The sequence below is a fragment of the Myxine glutinosa genome, chromosome 5, assembly GCF_964187855.1.
Source record: "Myxine glutinosa chromosome 5, kmMyxGlut1.1, whole genome shotgun sequence".
NCBI classification, from domain to species: Eukaryota; Metazoa; Chordata; class Myxini; order Myxiniformes; family Myxinidae; genus Myxine; species Myxine glutinosa.
Window position 1 is genome coordinate 102,239,687 of NC_136265.1, and position 20,643 is coordinate 102,260,329.

General features: G+C 46.0%; 1 protein-coding gene across 1 annotated transcript in view; it reads left to right on the top strand.

The window, feature by feature from the left end:
* The window catches only part of LOC137427308 (uncharacterized), a 68,536-nt gene that overhangs the window by 18,796 nt on the left and 29,097 nt on the right, over positions 1-20,643 (top strand). Inside the window, exons 8-11 of the mRNA XM_068116719.2 lie at positions 3,214-3,351; positions 6,255-6,291; positions 12,562-12,666; positions 16,791-16,909. Of these exons, the coding sequence (XP_067972820.2) occupies positions 3,214-3,351; positions 6,255-6,291; positions 12,562-12,666; positions 16,791-16,909 (399 nt within the window). The remainder of the gene's footprint in view (positions 1-3,213; positions 3,352-6,254; positions 6,292-12,561; positions 12,667-16,790; positions 16,910-20,643) is intronic.

Genomic DNA, 20,643 nt, shown 5'->3' on the forward strand with positions numbered 1-20,643 from the left:
ACGTCATTACGCCTATGATGTCATTACGTCGTACGACGGCTGACTTCACTGCCCGCAATTTTAATCTGAACACGTTGTCGAAGTGGTCGAATCTGTCATATATCATAATCGCCATGCTTTACCTGTACGTTATATTTAAATGTACTAAAATACTTTAAATGCACCTTTTATAGTTCACTAATCTATATAGATTACAACAAACGTAGGCTATATGTAAAAATAGAATTACCAAGGGCCCCCATCCCTCCCCCGACTCTCTCCATCGATCCGCCACTGAAATATAAAAAAATTTTTTTTTGCGGATTATCGCTATTGTTCACCATCACAAATCATAAATGATGCAAATGGAAACGATAGGTGATTCACCTTGAATGCTAATTAGCAACGTTAGCTTTCGTGAGATGTATAAAACAACACGTTTGTTTCCTGATTGTGGCTTTCTTTCACCATCATTGACACTTTAATATTGCAATTTATCGTTTATTTTCCCTTCAACATCTGATCTCTGGGAACATAAAGCAATTTCGTAACATTATTTTTGGCAAAAAATGATGCTGATGACTAAAATTAACACTGGGTCGTTAGCAGTAAACATAAACTTCCGGGCCATACCGGTCCCTTAGAATAGTTATTTCATCGCAGACCATTATCTTAGCCCCTTCCCCTTATTTCGGGTTATTATGTCATTATGCGTTGTGGAAGGGGAAAGACAGGTCCTCTACTTATAAGGGATAATTTGCCAGACAGTGCATGCAGGCTCAAAGGCACACCATCCAAGCACCAGGTAAAAGTTCCTTTGAGAGAATTTGTGGAGGCAGGGGAAGCGACACTCCACCAATCAGGGCCTGAGGAACTTCGGGGGAGCTTGTGGGGCGGAGTAACGGGCTCCACCAATTGGGAGCCAGGACACCCTCGGAGCATCACCCCCTCCCCCCACTCCTCACCCTCGGCAAGGGCTGGACAAAAGGCCATTGCACACGTGTTCAATCTCTCTCTCTCTGCCCCCTCCGCACGTGCCTGCATGACTTTCTCTCTCTGCGGGCCTCACTCAGTACGTGTCTGCATTACTCTTCACCTTGTACTTTGCTCAATCTGCACGTATTCATTGCTCTCTGCTGGCTGCCGGACTCCCTCTCGGTGCACGTGTGCACGACCTCACCTGCCCAAGTCAGTGCTGACAATCGACCTCACCTGCCCAAGTCAGTGCTGACGATTGACCTCACCTGCCCAAGTCCGTGCTGATGATTGACCTCACCTGCCCAAATCCGTACTGACGATCGACCTCACCTGCCCAAGTCCGTGCTGCATCGCCCCTCCCCCCCACTCCTCACCCTCGGCAAGTGCTGGACAAAAGGCCATTGCACACGTGTTCAATCTCTCTCTCTCTGCCCCCTCCGCACGTGTGCAAGATACGCTCTCTTGGTTTTTGGACATTGTTGACCTAGCATGTGCCTGCATGACTTTCTCTCTCTGCCGGCCTCACTCAGTACGTGTCTGCATTACTCTTCACCTTGTACTTTGCTCAATCTGCACGTATTCATTGCTCTCTGCTGGCTGCCGGACTCCCTCTCGGTGCACGTGTGCACGACCTCACCTGCCGTGTGCACAGTGCTGACAATTGACCTCACCTGCCCAAGTCAGTGCTGACGATTGACCTCACCTGCCCAAGTCCGTACTGACGATCGACCTCACCTGCCCAAGTCCCGTGCTGACGAGCGACCTCACCTGCCCAAGTCCGTGCGATCGACGACCGAAGATCGACGAAGATCGAAGACGATCGACCTTCACTTGCCTGTCCGTGCTGGGATCACCATTACCTGCTCATGTTGGGGACTGCCGTTTGCCGGCCAGGTGTGCATTGGTGAGGTCAAGACGAAGGACACCACGAGGAGAGGCATCTGGAACACCGTGGCCTTTGTGCTAACAGGTTTCCAACGTTCGTTTTCCCCTCCCCCTCCCCCGTGAATGTGTGCTGGGTCCATGTCGTGTTTATTTGTTGTAATCGTAATAAGGCGTAGAATAAGCGACGTTTCTGCTTTTTGTTCCTTTTTCTGTCCTGTCGATAAGTTTCACTGTAAATATTTGTAAATAAATCGAAGCGTTAAACGTTTCCTTTTCTCTCTGTCCGTGAATGTCTTTTCCTCCATTGATCCGCCATTGTTCGCCCACTGATTAACAATCAGCCGTAACAGATTTCGCATTACCCTGGCGCGGTTACCAACGGTTTTGCTCGGACATCTAAATTTGGTACGCCGGAGGGTACGTACGGTACGTTCCCCGATTGAGACCGTCGCGTGGTACAGGTAAGCTATCACGCGACGGACCAATTGGCGTTCGTAGTTTTTGGTTCGCAACCTGCCGAGGTACGAAGTTATTCGTGCGCGGCAGCCACAGGTCCGGTAAGTTCGGGAGGGAACGGAGGCTAACCCCCTCGTAGTAAACACAAACCCCGGGCCGTAACAATATATATGTATATACACACAGAGATGCATGTACAGATCTGTATGTATAATTTCCATTTGATTGACAGACACCAAATAAAAAGTCCGAAGACTAAGGATATGTGGTTTACAAGGGATAGCAATAAAAAATAATACAAATATTTAAATCAACATAATAAACAATGAAAATGGTGCTTTTCAAAAGGTTTAACATGACTAAACTAGAACGGCACTCGGTAGAGCGCACTCCTCCGCCAGGCTGAATAAGTTACGTTTTGTATCGACTTAACAGGCTGGATCTGGATTCGGACCTGAACCCAAATCTAATAAGCTTGTTCTTGTCGCCTAACCAACTCGTCCACCTAGTTTTGCCAGAAATCGTCCACAACTATTTTAGACATTGTGCTACATATCGGTTTTAGCAACATTAATCATTGGTGAAGAATCACTTTAAAAAATGAAAAAACATTCTTGTATCAAGATCCGTATTCGGATCTTCACCCAAATGGAATCAATTTTTCCTTGTCAGACACCCAACCGGTCCACCAAGTTTTGTCCAAATCCGTCCACAACTTTTTAAGATATCCCGCTATTTTCTCGTTTTTGGCCCGAACTGCCAATGGTGAAGAATCACTTTAAAAGTTCAACTATCCGGATCCAGATCTTTGTATCGTTGCGTTCGGATCTGTATCGTTCAACAAACGGTGATTCAACCCAAATGCTTGTTTGGAATGAATCCTGACCACGTGTTGCTTGTTTTGTACGTATGCAGCTTCAAAAGGAGCTTTCGTCCATGCGGAAATCATTGGCTGGGGAGACCGGCTCGATGGCAAGCTTGTCACGGCAAATGACGAGGTCGCAGACCCAGTTGGCCGAGCATAAAAGTCAAATTGCAGCTCGTGATGACCAGGTCTGTATTGCCTTCTGGGTTGTTTTTTCCACACTTTTTTCTCTGCTGTTTCTAAGGGTAGCATATTCAGTCCTGAGGATGCGGTTTTACTGTTACTAGGTCTGTTAGTTACTTCCGTTCTCGCTCTTGATAGGAGATAACTTGCCTCTCTTCACAAAATACATTGCGGGATCTTTAATATCCGCCAACTACGAATGTTTGTAGACGGTACACCCAGTTTAACGTTGATCCGATGGATCGTGCATACATTGACGCCTCGCCCTGCCTGTAAAACACCTGGATGACAGTTTACAGCTTGGTCAGGGATCCTCATTTAGGCTAGACAGCTCCGAGGCGAGTGTGCATACCTCTAGGCGATCCTACCCGGCCTGGTATATGAAAGCACAATTGGGCTGCATTTCTCTATGAACACTTTCATCAATGAATAGTCACATATATATATATATATATATATATTGTGCTGTGGGTCGACTCAGCCTTCTCGTGTCCGTGCTGTGGATCGACTTAGTGCAAAGGACCCACAAGTTATTGAGGCTGAAATTGATGACTGAACGACCGCACAGCTAAACAAGTGTTTTAGAGACTTACATGTAGGTTTGTCTCCTCTATTTGTCTTACCCAGTATGAGTAATTACTTTTTATTGTAATATGTTTCTTGGTAAGGGCCTTATTTGCATAATTTGGATAACTTGCATAATAATAATAACTTCATGAAGTTCTGGCCCCTACCATTGAACACCTTGACCATGAAAACGCAGGTTTTGACACCATTCTTATAATTTTTGGTTCACTATTTCAAAAGAAGGTTTTTCATTAATGGCGACACTTATTTAGCATAATTATGATTGCATAATCAGGTAATAATCCAAGTAGGTACCTAATTTGAGTTTCTATCATTTCTAACAACACTATTGATGATAGTGGGTAGCATTAAATTGATTATTCTTGAGACAAATGCAAGATTTCTTCTTGTTTAGCTTGTTCCTTTGATGTTCGGACCTAATTAACATAAATTAGCATATTTAGACCCCTTCAACCCCTCCCATTCATCTCTATTTTTGATATGGTATTCCTGTGGTACATCAGAGGAGAATCCAACATAGAAACAATCTTTTCCAATTAGTGGTGGGTTAGGGTTAGGGTTAGGGTTAGGGTTAGGGTTAGGTTAGGGTTAGGGTTAGGGTTAGGGTTAGGGTCCATTTGACTGGACTAGAGTAGTACCACGTTTTTATTAATCTCGCATTGATTTGTGTTGAAACAAAATCATGTTCGCTGCTCGTACTCATACACACTCATACACTCATACACACTTGCGACTCGACCAGGTTCTAATATTCTCAGCTTTTCCATCATTGGCCTGCATATATCGATGAGGCCCCTCTCGCCTCTATCGATATCTAGCATTTGAAAATAGTAATTTCTATAACTGTAAACATTGACATAAACATGACAATAATGTCCATAAATTAAAAAAGGGAAAAGCGTCCGTAAATGAAAATTTACATAAAAACGTAAACGCGGCTGTAAAAAAAAAAAGAAAAAGAAAAAAAGAAGAACCTCAATCGATATCTAGCATTTGAAAATAGTAATTTCTCTAACTGTAAACATTGACATAAACATGACGATAATGTCCGTAAATGAAAAAAAGGAAAAAGCGTCCGTAAATGAAAATTTACGTAAAAACGTAAACGCGGCTGTAAAAAAAAAAAAAAAAAAAAAAAAAACCTCAATCGATATCTAGCATTTGAAAATAGTAATTTCTCTAACTGTAAACATTGACATAAACATGACAATAATGTCCATAAATGAAAAAAAGGAAAAAGCATCCGTAAATGAAAATTTACGTAAAAACGTAAACGCGGCTGTTAAAAAAACGACCAAAAAAAAAACCTCAATTGATATCTAGCATTTGAAAATAGTAATTTCTCTAACTGTAAACATTGACATAAACATGACGATAATGTCTGTAAATGAAAAAAAGGAAAAAGCGTCCGTAAATGAAAATTTACGTAAAAACGTAAACGTGGCTGTAAAAAAAACAAACAAACAAAAAAACCTCAATCGATATCTAGCATTTGAAAATAGTAATTTCTCTAACTGTAAACATTGACATAAACATGACAATAATGTCCGTAAATGAAAAAAAGGAAAAAGCATCCGTAAATGAAAATTTACGTAAAAACGTAAACGCGGCTGTAAAAAAAACAAACAAACAAAAAAACCTCAATCGATATCTAGTATTTGAAAATAGTAATTTCTCTAACTGTAAACAGTGACATAAACATGACAATAATGTCCGTAAATGAAAAAATGAAAATTTACTTTAAAAAACGTAAATGCGTTGTAACAAAAAAAACAAAAGAAAACATCGTCATCTCGCATTTGAAAATTGTATTTTCTATAACTGTAAACTGTGAAATAAAAATCTCAATGAAAATGTACCTAAAAATCCGTAAACAAGTCCGTAAAGTAAATAAATAAAAAGCGTGAATTGATATCTAGCAGGAGGTTGGTGATGCTTGCCTGTAATCATAAAGCATATATTTATTATGTACGTACAAATAAAACATGGTTTGTTATTGCTTACAATGTGTACGCACACCCCACTAGTAAGTTATGTTTTTGTTTGTGCTGCCCAGGTACACTGATGAGTTGGGATTCCTTTGCTTCCTAGGCATATGCACCTTCACACTATTGAGCACCATGAAGTTAGAGAGAACTCTGTTGTGACAGTTACGATGGTATTTGATGATATTTGATGGCTTCGGTCTTTGTTTGTCTCGTCTCCCTTGTTGCATCATCCCTTCACTCCTCCTTCTCGACAATTCTGCAAACCTCGTTATACGTTTGACTCATCTCCAGGTTTCTTCTTCCACCCTTACTCCCCACCACCGTGTCTGCAGATTCGGAAACTCGGATTACGGCTGCAAGCTCAAGAGTGTGAGCAAAGTTTTCTTATCCTCAAATTACATAGAAAACCGAGCAATACAAACTGACATGTCATACATCAACTGCAAGTTGGCAAAGGAATATATTGATTGACCACTGCTCGGAATGTGAAGTTTGAAAAATTTTCCTGCAATAATTTCACTTAGCTATTCAAATATGAAGGCTTCAGCAGTCTCTATTTCTCGAATCGGATTCAGCCACATGGTTGACTCACGTACCCCATTTAATTTTGACCTTTCTTTCAGGGAAATTGATCACATACCCATTATTGTCCCCCGTCGCACCGCAGAGCGAAAGGGGGACTATGGTTTTCCCCTCCATCCGTGTGTCCGTCCGTCCGTGCGTGCGTGCGTACATGCGTGCGTGCATGCGTAAGCGAAGGACCGAATTCTAATTTGGTGTGTGGGTGCAACCCACGTCAAAATCCAAGATGGCCACCGCCATGTATGTCTGACGCCATGTATGTCTGAACCTTGTGAGCGGAATATCTTGAAAAATAAGCCAAGTACCAACTTCTAATCTGGTGTGTGGGTGTATCTCGGCATAAGGAAGAACGCTATTGAAAATTGGGTCGCCAAGTCAAAATCAAAGATGGCCGCCACCATATATATGTCTGAACCTTGTGAGCAGAATATCTTGAAAAATAAGCGAAGTACCAACGTCTAATCTGGTGTGTGGGTGTATCTAGGCATAAGGAAGAACGCTATTGAAAATTGGGTCGCCAAGTCAAAATCAAAGATGACCGCCACCATATATACAGACTTGGCATTTAATATGGAATATTTTTTTTGTGGGGGTGAACTTACTTTTCAAGATGTCTTAGAACCAAAAGTTCATTGGAATTATGTTGAAATTATTCTAGATTTTATTAATGTGACCTTTAAAAGAAACAAAAACCACATTTGACATTTCGAAACAAATAAATTGATCCTTGAAAGTGATGTAAACTGATATCGAACTCAATTCATGGACAGTACTGTGTTAAACTTCTGTACGTTTTCCAGAAGTATCTCTTTATTTTGTACATTAGCCAAATTTTTTTGTAACAAAAACAAAAGTTAAATTACGACTGGGATTACCGACAGTAAAATTACAGTTCAGTACTTCGTGTAACCCCCACGAGCATTCAGGAGAGCACGTACACGTCGAGGCATGCTGTTCACGAGATTTGCCAAGGTTTGGACAGGAATCGCTTGCCATGCAGTGACAATAGCCTGCTGTAATTCACGCACAGAGGTGGGCTGCTGGTCCAAGTGGTCGATTTGACGCATTAATTCTGCCCACAAGTTCTCTATCGGATTCATATCCGGGGACATGGCAGGCGACTCCATATGCTCTACACCACGGTCAGCAAGAAAGTGTTGGATCATGCGAGCATGATGAGGCCGTGCATTGTCATCTTGGAAGACAAAGTTTCCTCGAAAGGCTGCACGAGCAAATGGAAGCAATGTTTCTTCCAGAATGGCCCTGTACTTGAACTGGTTCAGGTTTCCATTCAGAACAACCAGGTCAGTTTTGCCCCCTGCATGAAAAGCAGCCCAAACGGTCACCCCACCACCTCCAGCTTGGACTCTTGGCACTATACAATCTTTGTTGTAGGCTTCATGCACTTGTCTGTGCACTCGGACGTGGCCATCTTGATGATAGACCAGAAATCTAGACTCGTCACTGAAGATCACATGATTCCAGTGTCCTGGCTGCCATTGACGGTGCTCTCTGGCCCACTGCAATCGGCGCTGGTCGTGTTGTCTCGTCAGGCGTGGCTTTCTCAGGGGACGCCTGGCACGATAGCCTGCTTGAACCAGTCGTTGGTTGACTCGCCTTCTGGATACAGGCACATTTGTCAGTTTCTGCCACTCAGCCCTAATAGTCAGGTTCACTATGTAATTTCGTTGGAATTTTTGGGGGATTTGGAAACTATATATTTTTGGAAACTATATTGTATAGTCAGTCAGAAAACCAATGTTGCTATTTGCACAGACTCCTGTATGGCGGCCATCTTGGATTTTCAAAATTGCCGCCGTAGAACTAATTTTTCTCAATATCTCAGCTTCTAAATAACATAGAGCTTTGATTCTAATGGCTAAACATACATTTTCAAGGGCCCCGAATCCAATGGTAACAAGTTCGATAAGCTAGACATGACCATAGAGCTCCTATGTGGCGGCCATCTTGGATTTTTCAAACTGGCCGCCGTAAACTTGATGTTTCTCAATATCTCAGCTTCTAAACAACATAAAGCTTTGATTCTAACGGCTAAACATACATTTTCAAGGGCCCCGAATCCAATGGTAACAAGTTCGATAAGCTAGACATGACCATAGAGCTCCTATGTGGCGGCCATCTTGGATTTTTCAAACTGGCCGCCGTAAAACTGATGTAACTCACCCTCTAAAGAGCACAGAGCTTTGATTCATCATTGAGTAAAGTCATCATCATCCTCATCATCGCTTTCGTTCATCACATCTTGAGAGTCCTCATCATTTTGGCACTGGATGTCACACTGACAAAGGTCTGTACAAGCCAAGTTGTTTGTTCTGCAGGAACATCTAGATGAAGAACAGTCTGTTTTGCACTGACATCTAACCATTTGAATGATGGCCTTGGGGGCTGGAGGCTCCTCAGTTGTGGTTGGTTTCACTTGTCCATCCGTGTCTTTGTAAAAGCCGTTTTGCTGGGGATTCAGCTGAGGATCCTGTTGGGCAATGCTTGCCTGACCCCACACTCTGGCTTGGATATGGACTCTAAGGATGTGCTGCTTGAGAGCTCCAAGAGTAGGAGGAAGCCTGTCACTTTCTGCCATGTGTTTGCAAAAGAGATACCATCGTAGTTCGGGGATGCTGTCGATGTGGATGCCATTTGGAGAGTAAGCAGCGCATACAAAATTAGCTAGTGTGGACAACATGTCCTCCGTCACTTCAGTTGCATCTGAAAGCATTCGCACGGTGTCTATGACATCTTCACTTGCTTTGAGGTGGACATGCAGCCAGGTTGCTTTGCCTATTCGAGAGAACCTCCCAGTGTTGTCTGCCCCTGTGAAAGCATGAAAAGCTGGCAACGCCTTTGCTCTTTCGACCCCTAGAGCTGTCCACAGTGGCTCTATTTGAAGTATTCCAGAGGCCATGGAAATGGATGTATTCCTCAGCAGTAGGTCATAGTTTGCTATGACTAGTACCAGGACATCTGTGTCGGGAGAGAAGAACACCAACTGCGCATCATGTGGGTTTCGCTGGGATACCAGCACGGCCTGGTGGATCAACAGGGTGTCAGCTTCTTCATGGTTGTTGTCCTCGAAGAGCAGGTCACTGTTGCTCCTAGTATGCCCTGAAGCAGACGTGATGATCAACTTGGATGAGTGACTTGTATTCTAGAGTTTTCGCTGCCAGATAGTCAGTCAGATCAGCCTTTGTTTTGTCATGAGAAAGGAATCTGCTCATTGGGATGTGTTTGATGTTGGTGTCATCTCTGACTTGATACTGTACTGCATCCTTTCCTTGCCTTCTTTTAGCCCTGGTAGCACTCTTCAGAGAATCGTTTTTGTACGTGTCAAAGACCAGTATGATCTCATCACAATCTTTTGTTGGAGACATGAGTCTGTCATTGAAGCATTCACCCAGATCGTTGACTTTCACTACAGTGGCTGGTTTCTTTGTCAGCTTATGCACAAGTACCATCCCATCCACCAGTGCAATCTTCCGACTTGTAGGTTTACTAAATGTGGATGCCATAGTTCTTGCGTCCATTGCATCTTCTTGTAGAACACTTGCAGCTGGTGTCTGCTGCTGATCTTCGGGGTGAATTTCTGCTCTTGCTAACTTGTCGAGGAGATGAATTAACTTTGACTTGTCAGTGCATGGAAGAATTGTCCCATCTGGAGCGAACTCTTGGTGTCACAGTGAACTCATAATTTCCGATGGCATATTTCTGGTTGACGTCTCTGTTTGACTTGGCAAGGACCATGAGCCTTCCGTACAGTTCCTTAGTCTCCTTCAGATCCACAGTCCTGTCTCTGAGTTTCACTGTGGTTCTCTTGTTCCCAGACGTGAACATCTTGTTGTTCTCCTTCTTGACTGGTGCCCAGAGGCTAACATCTCCATTGATACGCTCCGACACGTAGTCTTCATACAACTTCTGACCAGTGACATCAATGTTCAAGATCTGTGGTACATACTTGTCTGGGATGTAAGCATTCGTTATCACATTGTGCAGCTTGTCACCTTCAGTGTCAAATGGATTCCCGTGACTCAGTATCGCAGCCTTGATCTTGTTGATTGCTTCATGCTCCCTCTTGACTGCACTTGGACCAAGGTCATGATGTTCTGTGATCTTGTCACCTTCCAGGCCAAACTGACTCTTGAAGTCTTTTGACAGGCGTGATAATTGAAATTATTGAAATTGCACCTCCATATCGTGATTGAAAAATCCAAGATGGCCGCCACATAGGAGCTCTATGGTCATGTCTAGCTTGTCGAACTTGTTACCATTGGATTCGGGGCTCTTGAAAATGTATGTTTAGCCGTTAGAATCAAAGCTTTATGTTGTTTAGAAGCTGAGATATTGAGAAACATCAATTTTACGGCGGCCAGTTTGAAAAATCCAAGATGGCCGCCACATAGGAGCTCTATGGTCATGTCTAGCTTATCGAACTTGTTACCATTGGATTCGGGGCCCTTGAAAATGTATGTTTAGCCGTTAGAATCAAAGCTCTATGTTATTTAGAAGCTGAGATATTGAGAAAAATTAGTTATACGGTGGCAATTTTGAAAATCCAAGATGGCCGCCATACAGGAGTCTGTGCAAATAGCAACATTGGTTTTCTGACTGACTATACAATATAGTTTCCAAAAATATATAGTTTTCCAAATCCCCCAAAAAATCCAACGAAACTTTAAATCTGGACATACTGAACCTGACTATAAGCCGATTAGCTGACTTGGTACGGCCATTGCGGACTAACCGGTGCAGCTGGCGATCATCTCTCCTTGTGGTTCTGCGGGGACATCCTGGCCTCGGTATTGGAGTAGGGACACCCCTCTGAGCATTTCGTTTCAGGATCTTTGACACCTGACCTTGAGTGATGCCATACTGCCGAGCAATAGCACGCTCTTTCATGCTGTAATTTCGTAAAGCCACCACTCCATGACAAACAGCATTGTCGAGTTGACGGACCATCTCCAGAGGAAGCGGCAATAACTTTTGGAGATGTGTAGCAGTTGTTTTCCACTAATACAGAACGCAACAACCCTTGTATACCCGACTGTGAAGCCAATCGTCAAATGCACCTGTCCGTACATTTTACCATGCCACCTGTGATATAATCCTGTTGTTGACTTCTTGCTGTGACAGACAATCAGTGACATGGTTCTTTTAACAAATAAATCACCAAAGTGTAAAAGAAACTCACTAGATTGATATACTGAGTTAAGAAAGTAAACCCAAGTCAAGAAAAAAAAAAAAATTCCATATTTAATGCCAAGTCTGTATGTCTGAACCTTGTGAGCGGAATATCTTGAAAAATAAGTGAAGTACCAACTTCTAATCTGGTGTGTGGGTGTATCTAGGCAGAAGGAAGAAGGCTATTGAAAATTGGGTCGCCACGTCAAAATCAAAGATGGCCGCCGCCATGTATGTCTGAACCTTGTGAGCGGAATATCTTGAAAAACAAGCGAAGTACCAACTTCTAATCTGGTGTGTGGGTGTATCTCGGCATACGGAAGAACGCCATTGAAAATTGGGTCGCCACGTCAAAATCCAAGATGGCCGCCACCATATATATGTCTGAACCTTGTGAGCGAAATATCTTGAAAAATAAACGAATTACGAACGTCTGATCTGGTGTGTGGCTGTATCTACGCATAAGGGAAAACGCCATTGAAAATTGGGTCGCCAAGTCAAAATCCAAGATGGCCGCCTTGCGTCTTCCACTTTGTCAACTCACATCACTTCACCGACGGGGGACCTAGGCGTAACACTTGTTTGTATTCATCTTGATCAATTATTTACAAATCTGTACTATCAGAGTTCTGAGCACCTCATTGGCTGCCATCGTGCTGACACACTGACATTGGGTCCACGTCACCATAATCATTGTCCCGACACTTTTGGCCAATGTTGGACCACCGTCGGCGGTGTGCTAGCGGGGCAGCCATTGTGGAAGCATGCTGCTTAAGGTGCAGGCACAGGCTTCCTCTGACGCCGCAGCCAATTTTCCAGCATACCTCCACCAAACCTTCATAAGAGATATTTGTGTCATTATTGCAGCTGCTCTTCAAATGAAGTCCATCCTCAAGAAGGAATACAAGCACAGCTCGAAGGAGGAAGGCAAACACGGATCGAAGGAAGACAAGCACGGCCCGAAGAAGGAAGGCGAGTATGGACATTTGCAAACGCGCGAGCACTGCACTTCCTTTTTTTCAAAACTTTTCCCCCATTTTTAAACTCATGTTTTTGAAATACTTGGACTTGGCTGATTTTATTTGTTCTTATACAACTGCAGCTTCCTGTTATTTCAGATCACTGCCTGGAGTCGAGGCTCTTGGAAGAGCTATGACGCAACATAACAAAAGGAACAGTAGAGAGAGAAGGGGGAAACACCAACGGCAGGGCCAAGGTAGACGGAGACGGACAACAAGGATCTGCGGGTAAGGTTAGGGCATAGGGGAGAATGCATGGGGTGGATAAGATGGACACAGAAGCAAACTCTCAGGAAGGAAAAACTGGAAATTTGGGAGGGGGGGGGGTGGGGGGGGTTTGACTGGGGTGGAAAAGATTGTGGTTTCGGATAGGGATGATGATCTGAGTTGGTTGTCAGCTGTCTTGGACACCTGGAGGGAGAATGAGAACTTGAAGTTGTTTCCACAGGCAGGAAAAAAGAAGGACAAATGAGTGGAGGTGAGCAGGTATTCTGAAGTTTGGGAGTTTCACGAGAAGAGGTTTGACGGTGGATCACGTGCGCCCTGCAGAAACCTGGGGGAGATAAAGCATGGAGAGGGCAGAGGGTGCAAGGCCAGAAAGCAGCAGGCGGAAGAAGACAGAGAGACCACCGACCTGTGTGTGACGGCAAAGTGATAGGCCCACAGACACAGCTTATTCTTAAAGGCCTTGGTTTCCACGGGGTCAAGCTGAGCAAGGTACGAGGCAGTGGTGCCAGTGCTCCAACAAGCGGCACATGGAGGCTTTGACGGAGGACAAGCGTTCCGGTGCACCCTGGAAGGACTTTGAACGACGGACGAAGCCAAGTCGGCGGCTGGCTTTGGAGGCCAGCTTAGTTTGGAGTTTGAGTGACTTTAAGGTGGTTTGCCAAATAAATATTGTGCTGATAGTGACACCCAGGAGTTTGAGTGACTGCTTCTCTTCGAGCGGGTTGTTAAGAAAGTCGATGGGAGGGTTTGCCACACAGTCCTTTCAGCGAGGGATAGCGAGTGTGCGGAATTTCTCAGGAAAGAGCAGCTGGAATCACGACACAAGATCTCTTCAATTTCCGGACTAGTATAAATACCTGTTCAACATTACATCGTGAAAAGCAATTTGAGGAGTAGATGAAACGCAATTGGAAAATGTAAATATAATTATCTTTGTGATGTACGATTAAATAAATACGATTGAAAAATAAGCTGTGAAATAAATTGAAATATTGAAATTGAAAAATAAATTGAAAAATTTCAATAAATTGAAAGATTAAAATAAATAAGTAAGCCCTCAAAAGGGCAGTTGGCTCGTTAAATTGATGCTCGTGCGTCCATAGAAGGTGGAGTAGAACAGAGATAGTAAGAGAAAGATCGTGTAAATCGGTGTGTTTGGGCAAAGTGTCCAGGAAATCTCCGCTGGATTGGTTTGTCTGCCTGGCACTCGACCTCACTCGATCAAGCTCGCTTTCCAGACACCAGCTCGCTCTCCAGCCACCAGCTCGCACTCCAGACACCAGCTCGCTCTCCAGACACCAGCTCATTCTCCAGACACCAGCTCGCACTCCAGCCACCAGCTCGCACTCCAGACACCAGCTCGCACTCCAGCCACCAGCTCGCCCTCCAGACACCAGCTCGCCCTCCAGACACCAGCTCGCACTCCAGCCACCAGCTCGCCCTCCAGACACCAGCTCGCCCTCCAGACACCAGCTCGCTCTCCAGACACCAGCTTTCCCTCCAGACACCAGCTCTCCTTCCAGACACCAGCTCGCTCTCCAGACACCAGCTCGCTCTCCAGACACCAGCTCGCCCTACAGACACCAGCTTTCCCTCCAGACACCAGCTCGCTCTCCAGACACCAGCTCGCTCTCCAGACACCAGCTCGCTCTCCAGATTCCAGCTCGCTCTCCAGATTCCAGCTCGCTCTCCAGACACCAGCTCGCTCTCCAGACACCAGCTCGCTCTCCAGATTCCAGCTCGCTCTCCAGCCACCAGCTCTTATGCAGACCCCAGCTTTCCCTCCAGCCACCAGCTCTTATGCGGACTCCAGCTCGCTTCCCTGATACCAGCTCTTATGCAGACACCAGATTTCTCTCCAGCCACCAGCTATTATGCAGACACCAGCTTTCTCTCCAGCCACCAGCTATTATGCAGACACCAGCTTTCTCTCCAGCCACCAGCTATTATGCGGACACCCGCTTTCTCTCCAGCCACCAGCTCTTATGCGGACTCCAGCTCGCTCTCCTGATACCAGCTCGCTCTCCTGACACCAGCTCGCTCTCCTGACACCAGCTCGCTCTCCAGACACCAGCTCGCTCTCCAGACACCAGCTCGCTCTCCAGACACCAGCTCGCTCTCCAGACACCAGCTCGCTCTCCAGACACCAGCTCGCTCTCCAGACACCAGCTCGCTCTCCAGACACCAGCTCGCTCTCCAGACACCAGCTCGCTCTCCAGACACCAGCTCGCTCTCCAGACACCAGCTCGCTCTCCAGACACCAGCTCGCTCTCCAGACACCAGCTCGCTCTCCAGACACCAGCTCGCTCTCCAGACACCAGCTCGCTCTCCAGACACCAGCTCGCTCTCCAGACACCAGCTCGCTCCCCAGACACCAGCTCGCTCTCCAGACACCAGCTCACTCTCCAGACACCAGATCGCCCTACAGACACCAGCTCGCCCTCCAGACACCAGCTCGCTCTCCAGGCACCAAATCGCCCTCCAGACACCAGCTTTCTCTCCAGCCACCAGCTCTTATGCGGACACCAGCTTTCTCTCCAGCCACCAGCTCTTATGCAGACACCAGCTTTCTCTCCAGCCACCAGCTCTTATGCGGACACCAGCTTTCTCTCCAGCCACCAGCTCTTATGCGGACACCAGCTTTCTCTCCAGCCACCAGCTCTTATGCGGACACCAGCTTTCTCTCCAGCCACCAGCTCTTATGCCGACTCCAGCTCGCTCTCCTGATACCAGCTCACTCTCCTGATGCCAGCTCGCTCTCCTGATACCAGCTCGCTCTCCTGATACCGGCTCGCTCTCTCAGGTTCCCAGATGCATGTGATTTTTCCATTTCCAGATGCGTTCGAGCTCTCCATTCCCAGACGCATCCCGTACTGGAGTCTGGTCCGGGCTCCGATAGCCTTTTTCTGCTCTCAACCGCATCCGGATATCTCTTGATCTGCTTGCTTTCCCAATGGACCGCTCTGTGATCCGGCCCATGCCATTAGACATTAGGAGCTTGGTGTCGTGGCTGGTGTCGAAGTGTGGCATTGGGCCACAAGGTGCTTTTCCCCATCTTCCGGCCACGGAGGGTTATTCCTCAGTCCCACGAAGTGCCCTTTCGCTGCCCTTTCTCGCCTCGGTTCAGCCTTTCCCGCGTTGTCTGAAGCACCCTGTCCGCTCAATCCTCTCATGAAAAGTAGCTTGATGATCGAGCATAGCCTGTTGTTTGTGCAGAGCATGTTGTAAAGTGTGTGTGGATGCGCTGTAGAGATGTGGAGAGAAATTGAGAAAGAGGTGGAGAGAGAGATGGTGAGGGTATGAGCTATGAGAGCTATCAGCAGGACCCTAAACAAATTACAAATTCCTGCCCTAACCTACAGATGTGCACCCTCAGCCATTGATGCTACTCGCAGCAAAAGAAGAAGATATTAAGTGAATATAATCCTTTGACCTCATAACCATTCAGGTTCGATTGGCCGAAATGGCTTCCTTCTGCATCTAAGCTTCACTCGTACGTTCACAGGTAGCTGCTGTTCAATGCTCACCCCTAAGTTGCCCTGAGGGCATAACGAGTTGAGCATAATGTGTGGAGGAGCTTGACCTGTCGAGACGAGGCAGACCGGTCAATTACCCCACAAAGGATATTCATCATTGCCTTGCCATTCATCGTCTTGAAATGCACAAATACCTGAATACCTGCTTGTGGTCTTTCCAGTGACTACGACTGCCACCTATAGTCCAAAACGACACATTTGTAGTTGCAACAAGTTGAACTCTGTAAACGAGTTACCTGCCTTTCCTCTCAAACTAATTTTGTGTTGTTTTAAATGCTGGTGCAAGTTGCTTATTTTCCAATTCCTCTCCCAGTGAAAAGACTCAAGTTGGAAAACATCCCAGATGAGCCGGATCCACCCACTGGTCCTTCCCCAAGGCCTAAACCACAGGATGAGCTGGCTAATCGTCTTGACAGCTTGGGCGTACACAAGGTATGGAGTTGTTGAATCAAATTGTTGTATAGTTTCACAGACATCCCCAATATCAATTCCTACATGAACAGGCCTTGCTAAGACAAAACCGATGCAAAGGGAAAACAGGACAAAAACATGGATGCATCACAGCACAAGATGAGAAAGTTGCAGATGATAGGTGGGAACAGGGTCTCAGCGGTTTCTGGTCCACGCCTGAAAGACAGAGCGGCAGACGTTGGCAGGGGACAGGGGGAGCAAGACCAGAATCGAGTCCTCAAGGCCCACAATGTCGCTGTGGTGAAGTAGAAGCATACCTTGAGACTCGGCCTCCTGTTGCGAGAGGGGGTGGGGTGGCAGACCCTTAGATCCTTTGGTCTTGAGGGGAGAAATATTGGAAATAACAGCACCGGTCCACAGTGGGGAGTCATTATGAATGACATTTTGGATAAAGGCCTCACCACAAAAACTTTTTGTTTTTTTTGTTTTTTTTGTATACAAGATCGAGGCTCGTGAAAGAGCTAACATTAATCACACAAAAAGACAAACCGACACACAAAACACAAAAAACAAGGGGAGCGGCAGACAAGATGGGGAGAGAGGGGGAAGGACACAAAAGAGAGGGGGAAGAGGGGGAAGGACACAAACACAACATTTGAGAGCAGGGACATCGGGAGGACTTGGGGGGAGGTGGGAGAGGAATAAAACATATGAACACTGCAAGGACTCTGGGGTGAATTACCGGGGGTAGAAAAGATCAAGGTTTTCGATGGGGGAAGATAAGAGATGGTGGTGAACAGCTGTTTTAAAGACCTGGAGGGAGGAGTGGGATTGAAGGGAGTGGGGGAGTTTGTTCCAGAGGCGGGAGAAAAGGGGAATGAAAGAGTGAAGGTGAGCAGAGAGCCTAGACTTTGGCAGTTTAACCATAAGAGGGTTGCAGGCAGATCTTGTGCGACCTGAAGGAATATTGGGGGGACAGAGCACAGAGAGAGCTGGGGGAGCAAGGCCGGAGAGGAGTCGGTAGAAGACAGAAAGACCACCAACCTGCCTGCGGTGAGTGAGTGAAAGGCCCTCGGTGTTGACTACATCGCAGGAGATTCCAATGATTCTGAAAGCTTTGGCCTCAACAGCGTGAAGCCGAGCAAGGTGTGAGGCAGGAGCACCAGCCCAGAGGGGGGAACAGTATTCCATTGAGCTGCGGATGAAAGCCTTGTATGTGGTGAGGAGCTCAGGTGTGCCAAGGAAGGACTTCGCACGACGGAGGATGCCCAGTCGGCGACTGGCTTTGGAGGCCAGCTTGGAAATGTGGTTTTCCCAAGAAAGATCATGGCAGATAGTGAGACCCAAAAGCTTGAGCGACAGAACTTCTTGGAGAGGATTGTTGAGAAAGTAGATGGGAGGGTTGTCCAGTCGGTCCTTTCGGAGAGGCATTGTAAGAGTGTGAGATTTGTCAGGATTGAAAGACATGTTCCACTTGTTTGACCAGTCTGTGATTTTGTCCAGGTCTGCAGAGAGTGAGGAGGCTGCAGACTGCCGATCTGAGGGATGAGGAATGGAGCGACAGAGAGTAGAGTCGTCAGCAAAGAGATAGAGAGGATTTTCAAGAGAGTCAGAGAGATCATTGATGAAGACCAGAAAAAGCACAGGGCCCAGAACACTACCTTGGGGAACTCCAGCCTGAACAGGAAGAGGAGATGAGAGAAACCCATTCAGGGCCACACGTTGACTACGACCAGAGAGGAAGTCCGCCAGCCATGCGTGGAGATTTCCATGGATACCAAAGGAGGAGAGTTTGGTGAGCAGAGCAGGGTGCCAGACCATATCGAAGGCATGTGAAATGTCAAGGGAGACAGCTCTAATTTCCTGTTTGGCGTTGAGGACCTCCATCCATTGTTGAGAAAGCAGAAGCAGCATGTCCAGAGTAGAGTGACCAGGTCTGAAACCAAATTGATGATCAGAGATCAAGCCATTGGAGAAGAGGAAAGATTTAATATCTGAAGCAATGATGGATTCCATGACTTTGCTGATAATTGGGAGAAGGCTGATTGGTCTGTAGTTGCTGGGATCTGTTTTTGCACCTTTTTTGTGCAAACCGGTGATGTTGGCTGATTTCCAAGCAGATGGCAGATGACCTTGAGCAAAAGAGAGGGTGAAGAGAACAGAAAGAGGGAGTGAAAGAGCAGAAGAACATGATTTTAGGACCCGTGGGCTGATGCCGTCAGGACCTGTTGCAGAATCAGAGTCGAGGGTTGACAGAAACTTTTCCACCTTGTCAGGAGGAAAGGACACAGAGTCCAGGAGCAGCTGGGTACGACTGGGTACGGTGGGTACAGAGAGGGATGGGTTTGGGACACAAGATTTAGAGGCAAACACAGAGTTGAGGCATTCAGCTTTTTCACGTGCGGAGTCTCTGGATGGCACGGAACTTGAGGATGGCATTGGAAATGTCTGGCCTTGTGGAGGATTCTGAGGTGGCAGCCAGTTTGGATATATGATCTGTCCAAAAGAGGTTATGGCTGATAGGTCCAGGAGTTCCAGAGACCATACCTCTCCTCGAGGCCGACAAGAAATAGATTGTTGGATTTTTCAGCCGGTCCTTATGGAGGGAGAAAGAACAAAGTGAGAATATGAGTGGGTGTGAGAATAACCATTCTAGGTGAATGACCAGTCCAGGTGATTTTCTCATCGACAGAGAGGAATGCTTGATACACCAGCTTTCTTGGCAGAAGGGTGAGGGTGAGGATCTATCCAGCAAAAAGTGGACTCATCAGCAAAGTTGGACAATAGTGTTGCGTGGAAGGAGGGGGGGCGGGGGGGGGGGTGGTAGGAGGGCGAGTGGTTCCATAGCTAGTCTGTGGTAAGTGCGGTATGGGCCATGTGTTTTGAATAGGTTAGATTGCCATGTAACAGGGACCTGTCAGAGTAAGTCGTTTGGTACACGTGATGCTGAGGAGGCAGCTTATGTAATTTATAGACATGCTAGACTTTAATTTTGGAGGCATAAACACCTCTCATTTGTCGTTTGGGCTAGGTGAGGATTTTCCATGAGAGAGGCATATACATGCCGCGTTACAAGGCGGTCACGATCTGTCTGGACAGTGTGTGCCAGCCATGGAGGTGCAGTGTGCTGTGGAGACAGAAGTGCCAATGTAAAAAAATTTTTTATTGGTGCGGGACCCTATCTCACGAGGCCAGAGCAGAGAATAAACAGTATTTTACTATAATTCACCAAATGTCCGTCCGTCCGTTCGAAGGTACCGCAAAAACGGCTCAACCGATCGCAACGATATTTTGGATGGGTATTCCTGGGACCCCTGGGAGTAAAATAGGCTATATTGTTTTTCCAATTTTTCCAAGTTTTCCAATTTAACAATTTTCCAGTTATTCCAAACACGATGGAATAATATTTACTGATATGAACAGTGATGTGGCTTTTGTTGAAATTCTACAAATACTGTTTATTCTACGTACCAGGAGAGAGTAGATCGACTCCTGACGAACTCTTCCGATATAAACGTGCGGCTCCGAAGTAACATGGCAGCGTGTGAAAAGCGACTGAGAAACAGGTGTAGCGGCCGTTTCCGTGTTACAGATTCGGCGCGCACTCTTCACACATAAACGTGCGACTGAGAAAGACGTGTAGCGGCCGCTTCCGTTTTGCAGAATTCAATCTTTTTTCAAAATGGGCGCCATGTACTCTTTAGATTTTGATGATTTGCGTGTGATATGATTCAACGGATGTTTATATAAATCGT